The 21,374-nt window shown below is 43.9% G+C and overlaps 1 protein-coding gene across 1 annotated transcript in view; it reads right to left on the reverse strand.

Annotated features, from left to right (window-relative positions):
- The window catches only part of LOC140075021 (cytochrome P450 2K1-like), a 39,482-nt gene that overhangs the window by 16,947 nt on the left and 1,161 nt on the right, over positions 1 to 21,374 (reverse strand). The window contains exon 2 of the mRNA XM_072120450.1: positions 13,254 to 13,322. Within this exon, the coding sequence (XP_071976551.1) occupies positions 13,254 to 13,322 (69 nt within the window). The remainder of the gene's footprint in view (positions 1 to 13,253; positions 13,323 to 21,374) is intronic.

Here is a 21,374-nt window from a genome sequence, read left to right on the forward strand (position 1 = left end):
TATATATATATAGAAGCACAGAGGTAACCTCATCCCCATAGTGAGCACCCACTCCAGGGCCTGCTCCAAGCCTTCTCCAGGCTGCAGGCATTGGCCACTTTGGTCATGAGGTGACCACTGTTAATGAATTCATATTGTAGGATTGGTTCTTGTGCTGTATCATCTTATTGTAGTAAGAATCAAATCATTTTAATTGATTGCAGACCATAATCTTCATGCAGCCCAGCACCCATGGTACCTTCAATCCACCACGGGGCATTGTCCATGTAGTCACCTAGTTTTCACCCTTAAAGTTCTGTACATGAATCAGTTTTTTTGGAGGTATCTACCCGCTCGCTGTCACTGGAATAGTCCCAGTTTTGTAGTGCTTTTGTCTTGGTACAACAAGGAGAGGTCTGGGCAGGCGAAACAGTTTTGGATACAGTAAATGGGAAAGGGTTAGGTTAGGCAGAACAGGCTCAGGCATGTTTGTATAGTTAAAAATTATACAATTTTCTCAATATACTTTCAGGATCAATTCCTCACAGCTTGCTGTCATTCTATAGGAAACTTCTAGGTATACATCCAGTTGATAGAAATCTATCCATGGTCACACAGGTGCACGGCTTGTTATATCCCTGGTTACGAGGTGTCACACAGGTGTATGGCTTGTTATATCCCTGGTCATGTGATGTCACAGAGGTGCATGGCTTGTTAAATCCCTGGCTATGTGATGTCACACAGGTGCACGACTTGTTATATCCCTGGTCATGTGATGTCACACGGGTGCAAGGCTTGTTATGTCCCTGGTCATGTGATTTCACACAGGTGAACAGTTCGTTATATCCCTGGTCATGTGTTGTCACACAGGTGCACAGCTTGTTATATTCCTCATCATGTGATGTAAAACAGGTGCACAGCTTGTTATATTCCTCATTATGTGATGTCACACAGGTGCACGGCTTGTTGAAGCCCTGGTCATGTGATGTCACACAGGTGCACGGCTTGTTATACTCCTGGTTACTTGATTTCACACAGGTGCACGGCTTGTTATATCCCTGGTCATGTGATGTCACACAGGTGCACGGCTTGTTATATCCCTGGTCATGTGATGTCACACAAGTGCACAGTTTCTTAAAACCCTGGTCATGTGATGTCCCAAAGGTGCACAGTTCGTTATATCCCTGGTCATGTGCACAGCATGTTTTGACCTAAATGAAGGTATTTTCCAAAAATAGTCAAAAGTTTCTAAATCGCACTTCCATTTTGTTTTAACCCATTTGAAAAGCTTAAAGGGTTAATAGACTTAATAGAAGTTGTTTTACATACGTTGAGGGGTGTATTTTATATAGTGGGGTAATTTATGGGGTTTTAATTTTATTTAGGCTTTTCAAAATCACTTGAAAGCTGAGTTGGCCCTCGAAATGTGAGTTTTGGAGATTTTAATAAAAATTTGAAAAATCGCACCTAAGATTCTAAGCCTCATAACATCCTAGAAAAAGGAGAGTACGGATAAAATACCATACTAACATAAAGCAGACATTCCAGAAATTTTAGTTATGTAGCTTTTGGAGTAGTTTTACTACCTGCTTGGAATGCAGAACATTTCAAACTTTGAAAATGAAGATTTTTTTCCCAAATTTTGCTAAATTTTCATTTTTTTCAAGAATGAAACACAAAACTTATCACTTAAATGTTACCACTATCATGAAGTACAATGGGGCAGATTTACTTACCCGGTCCATTCGCGATCCAGCGGCGCGTTCTCTGCGGTGGATTCGGGTCTTCCGGCGATTCACTAAGGTAGTTCCTCCGACGTCCACCAGGTGGCGCTGCTGTGCTGAAGTCCGCCGAGGTCCGCTGGAGTGCACGATCCATTGCCTGGTGAAGGTAAGCACTTGTCCAGCGACACTTTTTTTTAAAAAAAACCTGTCGGGTTTTGTACAGCCATGCCTCCTGATTTCCGACACGTGCATGTCGACGCGCCACAATATAATAATAATAATAATCTTTATTTATATAGCGCCATCATATTCCGTAGTGCTTTACAAATCATAGGGGACAGATACAAATATAAAATAAAACATGACAGAGCACAAACATTCGTATGGAACAAGAGGAGTGAGGTCCCTGCTGGCAAGAGCTTACAGTTTATGAGAAGGAGTGGGGAAACACAAGAGGTAAAAGAATATATAATGGTCAAGCCATTCTTCTTAAGGGAATAGAATAAAATATTATAAATGGGATTGCTGTCGCTTGAACCAATCATCAGCTGTCATCTTATATACAAGGTCCTGGGTGAATGGGACCGCAGAGAAGTATGGTCCCTGCTGGTTGCTGGATAACAGATGGGAGGAGGACACAGGATGGGTTAGTAGAAGAGTTAAAACTTCATGCAGTTAATGAGTGTTATAGGCTTGCCTAAAGAAATGGGTTTTAAGAGCACGTTTGAAACTTTGGAGGTTAGGTATTAGTCTGATAGTCTGGGGCAGAGCATTCCATAGAATGGGTGCAGCTCTAGAGAAGTCTTGAAGACGCGAGTGGGAGGTCAATCGAGTCTGATCATTGAGCTGAAAACAAGCGTCGGTGATAAGGGGTTAAAATAGGGTAAAATACATCTTTTTGTCATGTGGGCCTTGTATTCCAAAAAGCATTATTATTTTCCTCTTTTTCTATCCACTTTTTGTTTCTGCAAAAAAAATTTGCTTCAAATATTTTCAGAAATATCTACAAAGAGTGGATTAATATGTATGTATTACTATAGGGTGAACATTCCTACAACGAAAAAGATGACCATCTAAATGTTCCCTTTAAAAAGTAAACTTTGCCTTAAGAGTTTTCTGAGGTTAAGTTGGCAGCTTCCGTAACCTCTACTCCTTTTAATTCTTTACATATGAAGGTAGCAAAACACCTGGCAAGTAATACGGGACACGGGACAAAAAATCTTTGAACTCATAACAGGATAAGGTTCACACAATGTTAGTGGGTAAGAGAGCTGAGGCCTCCAGCTTGTAATTTTCCGTATCACAAGCCAAGTTTCCCGAATGTAATGTTATGGTAGCTGAATGTAAAGAAATCAGCAGTTTAGGTGAGAACTCAAAAAATTATAATAATTACCATGAGGTTCAAGATTCTGGGGAGAACCAGACTTTGCTAGAAACATAGGAAATCTCCAACACCTCTGAATACGGTTTATCTTCGGTGTCATTTAGAATATATGTCTATAGGTGGTGTACGGCAGTGGCTGGAATGGTCATCGATAGCATGTACAGTATATTCCAGCTAGGTTTTTCACCTATACATGGGAAGGGTTGGCCATTGATGATTAACCCAGGTTCTGGGACAACCTTATTGCACCTGGACCAAGGCTTTCATTAACCTATCTGCACCATGGGAGGGGTCTCACTAGATAGACCTGGAGGTTGTGTTGAGTGAAGTTTACCAAGAGGTACAGACTGCCACTGTGGTTTTTTTTGTGAATTTATTAGGTTAGATAGGGAAAGCTATGGTGTTAGCTAGTGCTCAGACAAGCATGTCTTTAGTTTGTATTTTGTTTTGTTTCTTGTTACGATCTTGTATATAGTTGGGTGTCATGGTTGCTCCTGCCACCACACCTAAATGATCACACAGCTCCCTACAACTACTGGGTTTCAAAGCTGGACATGTGGCACGAACTGGCGCTGTACGCCTTGGAGGTTCTTGCCTGCCCTGCCGCTAGCGTGTTGTCCGAGCGGGTTTTCAGTGCAGCTGGTGGCATCATCACCAATAAGCATACACGCCTGTCGACTGACAGCGCTGACAGGCTGACGCTTATCAAGATGAATAAAGCCTGGATTTCTCCGGATTTTCATTCTCCACCAGGTGAAGGAAGCTCAACCTGAATAATGTATGCACTCCTCCTCCTCATTGTCCTCCTTCTCCTCCTCTTTGTACACTAAAGCAGAGGAAACTGGCTATTTTTTGCCACGGCCAACTGGCTCTAGCTATAGTACTCTATGTATTTAATTTTTCTGGAGGGCCACCTACCCGGTCCTCTGTTTTAAACAATTTTTAGGAGTGCCACATACAGGCACTCAATCTATTTAATTTTTCTGGAGGACCACCTACCTGCTCCTCTGGTTTGTAAACTTTTTTGGACTGCCACATACAGGCACTATCCAAATTAAATTATCTCCATAGCAGCCTCCACATGTCGTCTTTTTAGCTGCCTCCACACGTTGTCTCCATTGCTACCTCCACACGTCATCGCCATAGCTGCCTCCAAAAGTCATCCATATAGCTGCCTCCATACATGGTCTCCTTATCAAATGAACTGTGTCAGGCAGAATTTTGGGTTGTTTTCATGGCTTCCACATCAAACTTGTTAACTTTGTCGCCACCCTGCTGTGTAATCCACAAAATATACTGGCAAACTTTTATCATTTACCGATATTATTTCAGCGCTTCTTGCGCATCTGTTTACATTCCCCTCACCCGCCATAACCCAAACTTATAAGAACGCTACTACACTTGATCTTATACAAAAGGTTCTTAGAAGTGCTGTTTGGGGAGTAGCCGAGAGACAGGGGCTTGGATAGGCGAAAGCTCGCCTGGCAGCGGAGCGCCAGCTCCATCCCAAGATCCAACTAACATAGTTTTAACTGCAGCACTTTAATCTACTACTAGTTCACTGCCTCCATACATCGTCCCCTTATCAAACGAGCTGTGTCAGGCAGAATTTTCAGGTGTTTCACCAGATACATAGTGGAACTCGGCCCATCTGTCGCCGCCATGCTGGAGACCTGAAGTTGCAATCATAGCAGCGCAATATGGATGTGCAACGCCCTCGCCGATGCAAGGCGGAGGAGTGGTTGCAAATACGTCCCACCATGTAGCTTGCAGCCTGTGTAGGGTCTTGTCAGCCCCACAGCATGTCACTACATCACACTACATAGTCCTTATAGGACACAGGGGAACATTGCAGTGGTAGATCCTGCCTGGTAAGGCAGGAGTTAAGTGTTTTGTGTGATGTAAGATGTGTCATCCAATCACATGTATTACACTCTGTTTCTGTGAGCTGAGAGGTAATTGGAGGAGTAGCCACCACCTGACCAGTGGGAGTAACAAAAACCCTGGCCAGGAATGTTCTAGAGGACACTTGTAGAGAGCAGTCAGACCTAGGAGTCTGCAGAAGCAGACTGGAGTTACTCCAGTACAGACTCTGTGCAGCTAGCATACCAGACCAGAGCAGGAAGAGCCTAGCCCCTGCCTGAAGAGTGGAACGAATAGCTAGTATAGTGAGGAAAGGGGTATCATCCTACCTTTAAGGGTGATACCTGAAGCAATCCAGGATAAAGCTGAAGCATCCTTCCAGGACACAGCTACCTCCCAGCCTGCCCTCTGCATCCAGGCTGATGATCCCTCCTGTGGCTCCCTCCAACTACATCTCCAGCACTCCACCATCCTGTTAAGGCACGTTGCTGCGGTTCCTGTCGGTTCCAATAAAGAACTGTAAGTTGTTTTTGTTCAACGTATGCCTCCGTCTGGTCCCTGCTACTACGGCTGTCACCATCACGGGCACCCTGTCCACCACACAGAGACCCATACTCTAGACACCAAAGGGTTGCCCCAGGGAGATCTGCTATAGCAGCTTCTCCCTCATCATTTCTTGCCAACACCACCCTGCTGGAGGCCTGCCAGGCTGTAGGACAGCCCTCCGGTTCCCCATACCAAGCACCGTGACAATAGCGTGCCTAGGCCGCAACCGCCAGCCACTCAGGTACTGCGGGCCCCGGCTGACTCCAGGCCCCGAGAAAAGGCTAGGCCCCGGTGGGGGATGTTGCAAGTGGCGTCACGAACAGGATATATACTTCTTTGCCTTATTCTGGCACTATAGACTGTACTTTATTACAAAAACTGTGCTGCCTAACCCTGTTGCCATTCGGGTTTAGGCCCAAGTGATTGTGTGCATTACTACTTTGAACTGTGTTATACTGCTGCCACGTGCTGTCGAGCTCCGCTCCAGCACTCAAGAGGTTAAACCCAACAAAGAACTTTGTCAGCTCTGCTACATCCAGCGCTGCCGCGCCTGAAGCATTTTACCTCACGAAACTGTGGCGCAACAAGTAATTCCTCCAGCCCGCCAAAACCTTCACTGGCGGGAAAACCCAGAGGCATTGCTAAGCTCCGCCCTCTGCGCATATGGCGCGAATCCTGCCTCAGCGTGCTGTGGCGCAGCAGAAAATTCAGCCCGCCACAGCTCCTGGCGGGAAAGACTCGAACTCCGCCCTCTGGCGCGAAACTCTCCCGCGCTGCAACGCCAGTGAGAGCCCACGAGGTACCTCAGAGTCAGCGCAGCCGCCATCCAGCGAGGTTAATCGGCGATCTTGGATTTCTCCACGTGCTGTCTCCTGTCCTGCCGACATGCTGTACAGCCGCCAAAATGAGGAACCAAGTGTCACATGGTCTGTCCCCGAGCCTCGGGCACCTTCATCTGCTGCACCGCTTACTGCGGTCTCCTGTACGCAGTCTCCAATGGCGGATTCTCCACAACGGCTGCCTCCTCCGATTCCGGACCTCCAGAGGACCACTGCGGATGTGAGTACCGTGGCCCCCAGGGCCTATATCACAGTGGCGGTCACTATATCTCCCTTAGCCCCGGCTACAAAAGGGACTCTCTTAAAGGGGCCTGACCCCTTATCTAATGCTGCTGATCGTCCTGTGGAGTATCCAGGACCACCTGCTAAGAGGCCCAGGCTGTCCGGTGAGAACGCCCTGCCAGCTACCGAGGTTACCACCGCCAGCGCAACAGTGCCCCCAAGAGCTACAGGTCAGTCCAGGAACAACAATCCTTCAGCTGTCAGCAGTGAAGAAGTTACAGCTCCTGCGGTCATCATCATGCGCTCCACAGCGTCCCCAGCTACAGAAGGTCAGCCAGAGAAGTGCCTGTCTCCTTCCTTTGCTGAGATGCCTGCCGCCGCAGGTGACCTCCCTGCTGTTCCAGCTCCAGCTTCTGGGTGTTCCATGTCAGCAGTTCCAGTGTCTACCACCAGATGTCTTCAGGTGACAGATCTCAACACTGCTTTCTTCACCCAGGCTGATGATGTCCCTGCTGCAGTTCCTGCTCCCATGCCTGCAGCCATTGCTCTTGAGCAGCAAGATTAACCCCTGAAGGGCTGTAGCCCACTTCAGGTACTGTGAATATTGTACATATGTATATTTATTACTGCTATCCCATTTGGGAGAAGTGCCCCTATTCCACAAGAGCCAGAGACTTTCCTGGGACTCTCACCCTTATTTATCTCAGTCAAGAGATTCTCCTTGAACTGCCCACTGTCATGTGCTATGAAAGCACCCCTTCCTCTGCCACAGCAGAGATTCCTACAAAGGACTCTGTCCCTCTAGACAAAGAGGAGACCCTTTGCTTCTTTTATTGCACTTTTCCCCACATCAAGGGCTGTACCCAGAAGATGGACTTTGCCATTAAAGACCTTCTGTGAGACTTTTGCCAGATACTACAAGGAAAAGTTGCTATTTCATTGCTATTGTCTTGCACTTAATGCCTTCCTTTTAGGTATGGACATTATGCATGCACTTTTATGTAGCCTACCTATGCAACGTTTGTAACGTTTAAGATGTGTACCTATTGGGCTCCTAAGCCAATGTGAGTTTGCAAAATGTTTGCACACTGTCAATTTATGCCAGTAGTTTGCACTAACCTTTTATAGGCTTTGCAGATTGTAAGGTGGCTGTGTCGGATCGTCCAATATGTAAACCCTGACCGCTATCTTATGCCTCAAACGGAAGTTTGTAAGTGGGGGTAAACTGCGGGTCCTTAGGGGACCGGGGTTGTGACAGAGATAGCACCTGGATGCCACTCATACAAGGGTAAGAATGTCAGTCGGCAGGTACTTATACATTTATATAATGTCTCATTGGGGCACATTTACTTACCCGGCCCATTCGCGATCCAGCGGCGCGTTCTCTGCACAGGATTCGGGTCCGGCTGGGATTTAAGATGGTAGTTCCTCCGCCGTCCACCAGGTGGCGCTGCAGCGCCGAAAATAATCTTAACGCCCCGGAATGCACCATCCCATAGAAGGTGAAGGTGAGCGCTCCCCAAGCGACACATTTTCGGTTTTTAAATGCGGCGGTTTTTCCGAATACGTCGGGTTTTCGTTCGGCCACGCCCCCCCGATTTCTGTCGCGCGCATGCCGGCCCCGATGCGCCACAATCCGATCGCGTGCGCCAAAAACCCGGGGCAATTCATGTACAAGCGGCGCAAATCGGAAATATTCGGGTAACACGACGGGAAAACGCGAATCGGGCCCTTAGTAAATGACCCCCATTGTGTCACATATGCCAATGTAATGCATTTATACACTATATATTTGTCGCTAGGGAAGAAGTGTTTATATAACAAATATACAGGCCCTGGTGCAAGGAGTGGATTACAGTACATGACACCACACCTTTCCTACTGTACAGTTTGGTTTAATGGCGTTACCGACCAACTGTCGCATTTACATGTCCTTGTCTTAGTCCGACACCAACCCAGGTGCCTGTCTCCAGGACCATGGGCGGTTTGTCCCTACAGATCATGTAGCCTGCACTTCACAGAAGTGCCCCTATCTACCTCTGCGCCCCAATAAGTCTGTAGTCGAGCTGAGGGCGGCTCTTTCAATTGCCCCGGGGGTATGCAACACCCTCGCCGATGTAGCTTGCAGCCTGTGTAGGGTCTAGTCAGCCCCACAGCATGTCACTACATCACACTACATAGTCCTTATAGGACACAGGGGAACATTGCAGTGGTAGATCCTGCCTGGTAAGGCAGGAGTTAAGTGTTTTGTGTGATGTAAGATGTGTCATCCAATCACATGTATTACACTCTGTTTCTGTGAGCTGAGAGGTAATTGGAGGAGTAGCCACCACCTGACCAGTGGGAGTAACAAAAACCCTGGCCAGGAATGTTCTAGAGGACACTTGTAGAGAGCAGTCAGACCTAGGAGTCTGCAGAAGCAGACTGGAGTTACTCCAGTACAGACTCTGTGCAGCTAGCATACCAGACCAGAGCAGGAAGAGCCTAGCCCCTGCCTGAAGAGTGGAACGAATAGCTAGTATAGTGAGGAAAGGGGTATCATCCTACCTTTAAGGGTGAAACCTGAAGCAACCCAGGACAAGCTGAAGCATCCTTCCAGGACACAGCTACCTCCCAGCCTGCCCTCTGCATCCAGGCTGGCGCTCTACATCCTGTGGCTCCCTCCAACTGCATCTCAGCACTCCACTACTCTGATAAAGGCATGTTGCTGCGGTTCCTGTCGGTTCCAATAAAGAACTGTAAGTTGTTTTGGTTCAACGTCTGCCTCCGTCTGGTCCCTGCTACTACGGCTGTCACCATCACGGGCACCCTGTCCACCACACAGAGACCCATACTCTAGACATCAAAGGGTTGCCCCAAGGAGATCCGCTATCGCAGCCTCTCCCTCATCATTTCTTGCCAACAGCACCCTGCTGGAGACCTGCCAGGCTGTAGGACAGCCCTCCGGTTCCCCATACCAAGCACCGTGACAATAGCGTGCCTAGGCCGCAACCGCCAGCCATTCAGGTACTGCGGGCCCCGGCTGACTCCAGGCCCCCGAGAAAAGGCTAGGCCCCGGTGGGGGTTGTTGAAGATGCCCAATACTGTCGCTCTTAATCATAGAACCATTTCCGTAAAAACAATTAAAAATAAAACCACTATGCTATTCCATTATTCCTAGGTGAAATATTCAACCGACCCGGCCTGCTTTGAAAATTATAATTTTTTCAAAGTAAACGCTTCTGTCCCCCAGGCCCATTTTGGGTGGGGAGGAACTGAGAGACAGGGGCTTGGACAGGCGAAAGCTCGCCTGGCAGCGGACCGCCAGCTCCATCCCAAGATTAGGCAGCCTCAGAGGCATCCATGCATGCTGCCCCTGCTGTTTCCTGTCCATTTTGCCTCCACGATCCTCCACAGCGTCCACCAATGTCTCATTTCAACTCTCTATACCCCAGACGCTAGAGCACGAGAGGATATGCAGCACATCATCCCCTTATCAAACGAGCTGTGTCAGGCAGAATTTTCAGGTGTTTCACCAGATACATAATGGAACTCGGCCCATCTGTCGCCGCCATGCTGGAGACCTGAAGTTGCAATCATAGCAGCGCAATATGAATGCCCCATACTGTCGCTCTTAATCATGGAAGTCGTCTCCATGGCTGCCTCCACATGTCGTCCCCTTATCAAAAGAGCTGTGTCAGGCTCATTTTTTGGGTGTTTCACCAGATACGTTATGGAACTTGGTCACTATGTCGCCACCATGCTGTGTTATCGACTAAATATACTGTCAACCTTTTGTTCACATAGGAAATCATTTCAGCACTTCTTGCTAACCTCCTTTGGTGAAGCCTGAGTCCATTTAGGGTATGTCACCATGACACTCTCTAGCCTGCCGCCGCTGCCTCTGCATGCCGTCCCCTATAGTGTCAGGGTCAATTATTGCATGTTTTAGATGCTATCTAGCCTCATTCGGTCACTCTGCCATGGCCATGCTGTTGCCCATAATTTTGGCATAATGGTGCGATTAAGCAGCCTCAGAGGCATCCATGCATGCTGCCCCTGCTGTTTCCTGTCCATTTCTGTGGTGTTTCCATCCTTTTCTGAGGTTCCCAGGTGTTTGGCCAAGCTTCCCTGTGCAGAGCCTTGGTCCTCTTGAAAAATGCTCGAGTCTCCCATTGACTTCAATGGGGCTCGTTATTCGAGACGAGCACTCGAGCATTGGGAAAAGTTTGTCTCGAATAACGAGTACCTGAGCATTTTACTGCTCGCTCATCTCTAGTAGGTTTCCTTTAACAAAGTATATTGCATATATGGCAAAATATATACACGTTATACAATATATACATTCACTATTATTTCCTGAACCATATACTTATGAAATTTGTCTCAAAGATTTAGCCATGTTTTAATTATCTCTGAATAAAATTGAAAACGATTCCTAAATCCCCGTTATAAGGTTTTCCCAACTGATAAATTAAAAAATTTTTTTTCATACTAAAGGTATTGATAATGGATATAGCAGTAATGAACAGCAATAGCAATTCAACACTGGCTTGTGTCTGCTGAATACTTACTAGAAGCTGCAGCACCTGTGTGGGAGTATCTCTCCTTCCTCCTCCTACACCAATGATGGCTAACCTTTTAGAGCCGGGGTGCCCAAACTTCAACTAAAAGCCACTCATTTATTGCAAAGTGACAGCACAGCAATTTAAGCAGTAATGTATTTCTCCTTTTTCTTTGACAATTTTCAATCATTCAGCCTCCTAAGGACACCAACACAGTTGAAAGGAGGAGGGCAAATTCACCTATCATTGTAGGAAGATTCTCCAGGAAGATTCTTTAAGTCCTGTCTGGTGAACTTCATGCTGGGGCGATGGCCTGTTTGCCCATAGAAAGGGCTCAGAGTGCCGCCTCTGGCACCAGTGCCATAGATTCGCCACCACTGTCCTACACTCTCCATAGACTTATAAGGGCAGCAGCTGAACCTTGATCTCAGTAAAGGGAGTAAAAAAAAATTCCTCTCTTCGGTTCAGTGTAGGAAGTATGAGAGGAGACTGACCATGGGAGAAGGTAGCACTCTACACTTAAAGACCCCAACGTTCAGGCAATTTTGGCAAAGCATTTTAAGGGTATTTTTTTTCATTTTAATTTGTACTATTAGTTTTGAAAGTTAAAAATTTTGGCAGGTGAGAGGAAATTTTTGAGTGCTTATGCATTGTTGCACATGCCTACTGTATCAACTTTCTAAAATAGCCTAAAAATGAATAGATTAGAAAAATTTACTCCAAATTGTCCATCCTTAGGTGTCATGTATATCCTACGTTTTCATGACCCTGGGAAAAGGTTGAAACCTTGAATCAAAACCCCGGATACCAGCAAATTGTGTATCTGCTGAGTCATTCCAGAGCAGGACAGGTTCAAGGAGCTTCTCTCATTTATTAATCCTTTATTTGTCCATATCTAAAGTTGAGTCATGATGAGAATATTATTTGGATTTGTTTTTTTATTTTACTTTAAAGTATTTACTGTGTTTTATATGTCTACATGTTTTTCTCAATTCCGAAAAATGTTATTATATTTGTTACTTCTTTGTAAAATTTCTTAGTCAATGGTAATTCCCTGGATTCTACACCATTGACTTTGATACTATCTATTTTATTATTTACTACAGGACACCTAACTTACAGATACAGACGACCCCAAGTTAAAGACGGACCCCTCTGCCCGCTGTGACCTCTGGTGAAGCTCTCTGGATGTTACTATAGTCCCAGGCTGCAATGATCAGCTGTAAGGCGTCTGTAATGAAGATTTATTGATAATCCTTGGTCCAATCACAGCAAAAAAATTTTAAACTCCAATTGTCACTGAGGCAAAAAATGTTTTTTGTCCGGATCTACAATTATAGTAGTATTATTGTGCAGTGTCATTTATTACAGGGTAATATTTTCTTAATTTTTGGTGTCATTGTGAGCAAATCATTTATTTTATTATACGCGATTTTATTAAGAATTATTACAGTGTAATTTTTACATTTACCATCTGCATTCTTGTTTGCGCTATTTTGGCTTATTGCACTAGTGCTACCAGTAGTAGTATCCATATTATTCTTCCATTTGTAAATGTTCTTTAGAAGTGTTGATGTTATTTTTAGGGATTTAGTTTTAGTTCTAGTATTAGCATGTGCAATATTATGTTATGGTGACTTATTATGTAATACTGAATTATTATTGGTTTACATATGATTAGATAGTATGAGTGCTGTACTACTAAAAGTTTGTGTGTTTAATATGCAGTGTAAGTGTTTTATTAGCATAGCTTACACGCCGTTATGAAATATGTGGATTTTATTATATGATATTATCATGCCATTAGTATTAGTTTTATTATAGTGTGTGTGCATACTAAAGTGTGAAGTTCAATTCACGTTAGTCTACATATTACAGCACGTTTATTGGTGTCATTTGATTGTATTATATTAGTTTTATGTTCCATTTTGCTATGTTAATCTGTGTAGCACTTTGCCGTGTTATACCTCATTTTATAACTGCTAATTTTAGCATTCAGTTTTAATATTTAAGTAAATATTTCACAAATGTGCTTATTGCACAACATCAATGTTGTATTGAGCTGACAGAATAATAAATTACCCCATTTTAAAAACTAGACCCCTTATAGGAGATCTACCATTTGATTTGATGCATTATGCAGCAAACATACCTTGAGAATGTTGTAGCGACACTGATGCAGAAACATATCTTGTTTAATTTCCTGAGCTGGGTGGTTTCGCTGAAAAAACAATAAAAAAATTGTTAGGCTCCTTTTGCCCGGATCAGCATTTCTCCTCTTGCACTGCTTCAGAGAATGATGTAATCACTGTGTTATTCCTGACAGGCAGAAGTAATCAATCTCTGCACCATCCCCCAGCTGCTGTGTATAAATCACCCAGCTTAGGTTGACAAGTCCTGTCTGGACAGGTCAGGAAGCTCCTATAATGTGTTTATGAACGACAAGCAGCATGCAACCCAGCTTTCCCAAGGTCCTGGGGGTAACAACTGCTGGGAGCCTCATCGATCACGAGAACGGGTGTTCTGCTCTCAATATTAGACTAAAGCATGTGTCCTGCTACTCCATTCAATACTATGGGAGAGTCGGAAATTGACAAATACATGGCTCAACTATCTATTATTCACTCCCATCAGGGTGCATAGGGGGCATAGCAATAGACTTTGGTACAACTCCTTCAAAGCTAGAATTTGAGACGACAGGTCCTTAAGAATAGCCTCTGCACAGCATGTTTGGGGGGCTAATGCTTTTTGCTGATACGTATCTTTGGAATAACACACTGTACAACATATGCCAACTAAACCTGTTGTGATTTATCAAGGGCATCCAAGCATTGTGTACAACTACCATATAATATTACAGTCCCTTGTATAATCTTACGGCGAGGTGTGGAATTTATGGCAAATTGTTCTACAACATTTTTCTTATTGTCTGACCAAGGTAAATACAAGATCTGTGGGAGTCTGGCACAGCACACTAGGCATACAGTACATAGCATGCCCATCAACGCCTTGTACATCTCCAGGCTAAACAGACTATTATTACATACTGAATGATTTTCTGGCTGGTACCACGGGTATTACTATTACTGGTACTTATAATGGTAATCAAATATTTTGATATGTTTTATTTGCTCTCCCAGGTTTAGTGTGAAATTTTCTGAGATTGAAGGAAATCTACCATTTGCTTTTATGCATATCTTGTTTAATACCTGAGCTGAGTGGTTTGGCTAAAATAACAATTATAAAATTATGATAATGAGGCTCTGTTGCTCCGTGGCTGGCTCGGCGCTTCTCCTTTTACCCTAATTATGCACTGCTACAGAGAATGATGTAATCACTGTGTTGTCCCAGACAGGCAGAAGTAATCAATCGCTGCACCATCCCCCAGATGCTGTGTATGAGTCATCCAGCACAGGTTGAGCTGAGGTTAGCTCATTAACATAATATTAGAAGGAGGGAGGCCATGGATAACAAATATGATGTGGATCTATATATCTGTTCTGACATATATACCTCCAATGAATGCACAAATGAAGCTTCAGAAGAGACTCACCAAGATTGGGCAGTACTGTTACACTGTAAGTTTTATGGTCTGGCTCACAATATGTGACAAATATTGATGAGCAGACCTGTTAAAATTCGCCCAAACCCAAATTTCACAAATCTGTTTGATACGAAACCCGGACCTGAACCCCCATACATTGACACTCGCCAGCGAATTTAAATTGCTGCATCCGCGTGACCCGGTACTAACATGCCAGTGATGCTGCACGCTGCCTTTTTTGAGGGGTCGTCACTTCCGATGACCCTATCAAGGAGCGACGGTCGACCTAAAATTTGCTGCAGCAAATTAACTTCCACTGCCATAGTTAATGTCTGCAATTGGTTCTGGGAGGGGGGAGGTAGGTCGAGTCGAGCCCGGATACAAACTTCTATTGAAGTTCAGCGTCATGTCTGGGGGACTCGAACCAGCAAAGTAAGGTACAAACTTTGTGGTTTGGGTCCATTCAACACTAGTGACAATGATAATATTTGGAATTTAGACCACACTTTTTATATTTTACAGCTTCAACCAAGTGCTGTGCTTTGGACTATATTGAAATTCCTATAAAGTCCACAAAGAGGAAACTTTTTGCCACTGGTCATAAAAAAAAAACATGGGGGAGATTTATCTGAGTTTCTGAGGTAAACCTGTTCTAGTTGCCTATGGAAACCAATCAGAGATCAGCTTTAATTTTATCAACGGCTGTGGCAAAATGAAAGCTGAGCTCTGATTGGTTGCTAAGGGCAACTAGAACAGTTCTGATCTAAGAGACTTATGATAAATCTCTCTCCATGTGTCCATGATTATATCAAATCTGGAGGAGCTTGTAGGGTGGAGGGTGAATCATCATCATATTGCAGGCCATTGTAAATGCTGCTACTGGCCTTTCCCCCTGATATAAGGGTTCGGTGGATTACACATTGCTACCAAAACACTGTTATTCCCGGTTCCTTGTTATAAAGTTTTGTAATGTTTTTGTGAACACTATTTATTACTGTAGTGTTATGTTCTTGTAAGACTATGATAGGTTCTGAAAAGACTGGGATGTAGGACCCCTTTAAGAGTCTGGATACAGAAGGAAACATGTGGACAAAGTATGTGCAAGTCCGGGAGTGTGTGAACAGGGCGTGCTACACTTACCTAGAACACGGGTAGCCCGGTACACCCTGCACACACAATAGGGCCACACCATGGGCACACACGGGGCACAGGCTCTATCACAACTTCCCTTTTGCTGTTTGTCTACTAATTATATTTGTATAATGTTTGATTCAAGTCACATGCCTTGTTTAACCCTTTAGTAATACATTTTGGTGGAAATATTTATTATCTTACTTGATACATGTACCATGTTTGCCCGGCCGCATCTTTATCCTTTTACTTCATGATAATATATGGAAGTGCTTACTCCATGTTTTGGCCTCTTTTCACTGTGGACTATTGTTCCTATTTTTTATGTATGGATGGTGCAGCAATTGACTACTTCTGTCTTTCAGGGACAACACAGTATTATCTGTTTATGCTTTGCAGGACAAGGCTGAAGCAGTCCATAAGTAGGGTAAAAGGAGAATCGCCGAGCAGCCACAGGAGCAACAGAGCCTCATTATAATAATTTTATAATTGTTTTTTCAGCAAAACCACTCGGTTCAGGGATTAAGTAAGATATATTTATGCATCAGTGTATCTACAGCATTCTCAAGGTATGTTTGGTTCATAATACATAAAAGCAAATGGTAGATTTCCTTTAAAAGAAAAAAAACATGGCCCCCTAAAATTCAAATATGACCAGCAACCTATCAAAGGAGGGCAAACTGTGGTGAAGAATGCTTAAAATTGCACCTAAAAGTCTCTCATTTCCAACTCCACCCATTTGTTATCTCCTGGTTTACATGTCTACTACATATCCAGCTATATATGCTAGCTGAGGCCAGTGATTGATACATCATAACAGCAGAAAAAAATTACAGAATGGAACTACTAAAGAAAATTGTAAAAATATATTTTATTTATAATATGGGATTTGTTCCCAGTTAACTACATCCATGTGGGGTCATGATCACAGGGGAGGAATATCAACGCACAAACTGGTATGAACTGTGTCCTAGTGAAAGTGTTTGGTTTTTTTGCACAATTACTAGGGGCCCTCTAGAGAGGATTACTTTTTCATGTGCCATTGATAGGTAACTTCAGTGCAGTGAGTGTGCACTGAATTACAATCAAACAAATATCTGCAGTAAATGCACATACCATGGGTCCTGGGCTGCGTGATTATTATAGCCCCTACAAGTCTAGAAATCACTTTATATGGTACTAGAATCAATGGAGGGTGCGCCCCTTCTGCCGGCTTTCAATCTATGGGTTCAGGAACTTTGGATGACCTCAAATTTGGTCATTATAAACGCGACATTGCAGATTCCTTTAGCGGACCTAAATACATACACACAAACACTCAGCTTTATATATTATATTCCATAAAATCCAGTATGGCTTTAACAGGCACAGACATCATAAAAAAAAAGGTGTAATGGTGAGCTGGCTGTCCTATTTTTAGTAACTTTTGCCGATTTGCTTTATAAAAATCTGCATCTCACGTCAATTTGCGCACAGAAACGTTCCACATTACTCGTGTAGTAACTATCACTTTCATTAAAAATTTCTTATATTCCACAAGAACTTTTGTATGGAAAATAGGCTGTAATCTAGGTCAGTGAGCAGGGGCCTTTTGGGGCGCGTTCACACATTGCGTCACGTTTTTTGATGTTGTTTTGACACATTCCAAAGGCTTCAGCCTTGATCACTCGATAAGGTTACATTGCGTTTCCACTGCATCTTCTCAAACGCAATGTAACCTCTGCATGTGATCAAGGCTAAAGCCTTTGGAATGAGTAAAAACCACATAAAAAAACATGACGTGATGCAACGCATCGTGTGAAAGCGCCCTGATTCATTCTAACACCACAGTGTGGGTGCTCTCCTTTGGCCTCTGCGTCTTTGATGGCAGATTCCTATGAGCCTATATGTTGCTTTTCATATGGAGGGGGCAGACCGTTCCTCAGAAATTACCTCCAAATTATGGATTTATTCAGATCACCATATTTTTGTTCCTTGTGTACAAGAGACAACACAATGACCCATAGTAATGCACACTGCAAGGCATATTTACTGTATCCACTACGCAAGCAAATGTTTGAGGGGGAGGCATAGTAGACACAATTAAAAACTGCATTTTTAATTGGCAAGGTCAGACAGGTGCTGGTAGTGGGAGATTCGATTATTAGGGGAACACACAGGGCAATCTGTCACAAAGACCGTGCATACCGTACAGTGTGTTGTTTGCCGGGTGCTCGGGTTCGGCATGTTGCGGATCGGGTTGACGGATTACTGGGAGGGGCTGGTGAGGAACCAGCGGTCATGGTCCACATGACAAAGTAAGAGGTAGGTGGAAGGTCCTTAAAAATGATTTCAGGGATTTAGGCCATAAGCTCAGGGCAAGGACCTCAAAGGTAATTTTCTCCGAAATACTGCCTGTACCACGTGCCACACCAGAAAGGCAGCGGGAGATCAAGGAGGTAAATAAGTGGCTCAAAAGTTGGTGTAGGAAGGAGGGTTTTGGGTTCATGGAGAACTGGGCTGACTTTTCTGTCGGCTACAGGCTCTACAGTAGGGATGGGCTGCACCTCAATGGGGAGGGGGCCGCTGTTTTAGGGGAAAAAATGGCTAGAAGGTTGGAGGAGTGTTTAAACTAGAGACCTGGGGGGAGGGCAACTACACTTGTGCAGGGTAAATAGACAGTGTACATAGAGAGCTGGGAAGAGTCATAGTCCATGGGGGAGGGAGGGGGGCTGGAATGAGATTGGGGAATAAGGACAAAAGGAATACGGACAGGGAAAACCTTATAAAGTGTCTGTACACAAATGCCAGAAGCCTCACAAACAAAATGGAGGAACTGGAACTCTTGATGTTGGAGCGGAAATATGATATAGTGGGTATCAGCGAGACATGGCTGGACAGTAGCTATGACTGGGCTGTTGCTATAGATGGTTATAGTCTTTTTTAGAAAAGATCGTATAAATAAAAAAGGGGGAGGGGTTTGTTTATATGTGAATTCTTGCCTCAAGCCCGTCCTGCGAGATGACATCAGTAACGCAAATGCAAATGTGGAGTCCCTATGGGAGGAGATAAGGGGAGGGAAAAAGAATAATAAAATTTTACTGGGGGTTTGTTAAAGGCTCCAAATATAATGGAGGCAGCAGAGGAAATGCTGATAAGTGAAATGGATGCGGCTTCAAAGCACGGTGAAGTACTTATCATGGGGGACTTCAATTACCCAGATATTGACTGGGGGGCAGAAATCTGCAGGTCCTTCAAAGGTAGAAGGTTCTTGTCAACAACAAAAGACAATTACCTGTCGCAACTAGTCCTGGAGCCAACAAGAGGGGGGGCACTGCTGGACCTTATCCTAATCAACAGGCCTGATAGGGTATCAAAACTACAGGTTGGGGGGAACCTGGGGAATAGTGATCATAATATCATTGATTTTGTATTACGCTTTACTAAGAGCGTTAGTGAAGGGGCAACCAACACTCTAAACTTCAGGAGGGCAAATTTTCAGCAACTATGGGAAGACCTTAAAGGTCTTTGAGACTGGGATAATGTTCTCAAAGACAAAAGCCCCCCCAAAAATGGGACATTTTGTCATATATTCTGAAAAAGTCCTGTGAGAAACACATACCTTATGGGAAAAAGCATAAAACGAACAAGAAAAAGCCTATGAGGCTAACTAGTCTTGTAAGGAAAGCAATAAGCAAGAAAGATAAAGCATTTAAGGTGCTAAAACGTGAAGGTAGGGATGAGGCATTACAGGATTATAGAGATAAAAATAAATCCTGTAAAAAGCAGATAATTCCGCAAAAATAGAGACTGAGAGAAATATTGCCAGGGAGAGCAAAAATAATCCCAAATTATTTTTCAAGTATATAAATGATAAGAAACTAAAAGCAGAGAGTGTGGGTCCCCTTAGAAATAACATGGGGGTCATGGTGGAAGGAGATGAGGAAAGGGCCAATCTACTGAATGTCGCCTTCTCAACTGTCTTTACCCAGGAAAATCCCCTGGTGGAAGACACAATGAGGAATAATGTAAATTCTTTTTGGAATATCAACAGTTTAACCCAGGAAGAGGTACGGCGCCGCCTCGCAACCACTAAGATAGATAAATCACCGGGGCCAGATGGCATACACCCCCGGGTTCTGCATGAATTATGTACGGTGATAGACAGACCTTTATTTTTAATATTTGAAGATTCACTGAGGACTGGTTATGTTCCACAGGACTGGCGCATAGCAAATGTGGTACCAATATACAAAAAAGGATCAAATAGTGATCCTGGAAACTACATACCCGTGAGTCTAACTTCTGTAGTGGGGAAAATATTTGAGGGGTTTGTTAGAGATGCTATCCTGGAGTATCTCACTGTGCACAACCTTATAACCCAGCGTCAGCATGGGTTTATGAGAGATCGGTCCTGTCAGACTAATCTGATTGGTTTCTACGAGGAGGTAAGTTCAAGACTGGATCTGGGGGACGCTGTGGATGTTGTATATCTGGACTTTTCAAAGGCATTTGACACCGTGCCACATAAAAGGTTGGTATATAAAATGAGACTGCTGGGAATAGGAGAAAATCTGTGTATTTGGGTAAGTAATTGGCTTAGTGATAGAAAACAGAGGGTCGTCATTAATGGCACATTCTCAGATTGGGTTGAGGTTACTAGTGGAGTGCCACAGGGGTCAGTATTGGGGCCACTTCTTTTTAATATTTTTATTAATGACCTTGTAGTGGGTTTACACAGTCAAGTTTCAATATTTGCAGATGATACTAAGCTGTGTAAAGTAATAAAAACTGAGGTCGATAGTTTAGCATTACAGAGGGATTTGTGGAAGCTTGAGGGATGGGCAGAGAAATGGTTGATGAGGTTTAATGTAGATAAATGTAAAGTTATGCACTTGGGCCATGGAAACAAAAAGTATAATTATGTTCTAAACGGTCAATTACTTAGTAAAACTGGAGCTGAAAAGGACTTGGGGGTATTGGTGGATGGTAAACCTAATTTTAGTGACCAGAGCCAGGCGGCGGCTGCTAAAGCAGATAAAATTATGGGATGTATCAAGAGAGGAATAGATTCTCATGATAAAGTTTTGTCCTTATACAAATCCCTGGTCAGACCACACATGGAATATTGTGTACAGTTTTGGGCACCAGTGTATAAAAAGGATATAGTAGAGCTGGAACGGGTGCAGAGGAGAGCAACCAGGATTATAAGGGGAATGGGGGGATTAGAATACAATGACAGATTAAAAAAATTGGGATTATTCAGTTTAGAAAAAAGACGACTGAGGGGAGACCTCATTACAATGTACAAATACCTGAACGGACAGTACAAGGATCTCTCCAAAGATCTTTTTATACCTCGGCCTGTGACCAGGACAAGGGGGCATCCTCTACGCCTAGAGGAGATGCGATTTTACCATCAACATAGACAAAGGTTCTTTACTGTAAGCGCAGTGAGACTATGGAACTCTCTGCCGCAGGAGGTTGTTATGGCCGACTCTATGTACATGTTCAAGGTTATGGGGATAAAACATTTATTTAATTGGACTTGATGGACTTGCGTCTTTTTCCAGCCTTATATACCATGATAGTTCTTGAAAACTTGTACAACCTTTGGCA

The sequence above is a fragment of the Engystomops pustulosus genome, chromosome 8, assembly GCF_040894005.1.
Source record: "Engystomops pustulosus chromosome 8, aEngPut4.maternal, whole genome shotgun sequence".
Classification (NCBI taxonomy): domain Eukaryota; kingdom Metazoa; phylum Chordata; class Amphibia; order Anura; family Leptodactylidae; genus Engystomops; species Engystomops pustulosus.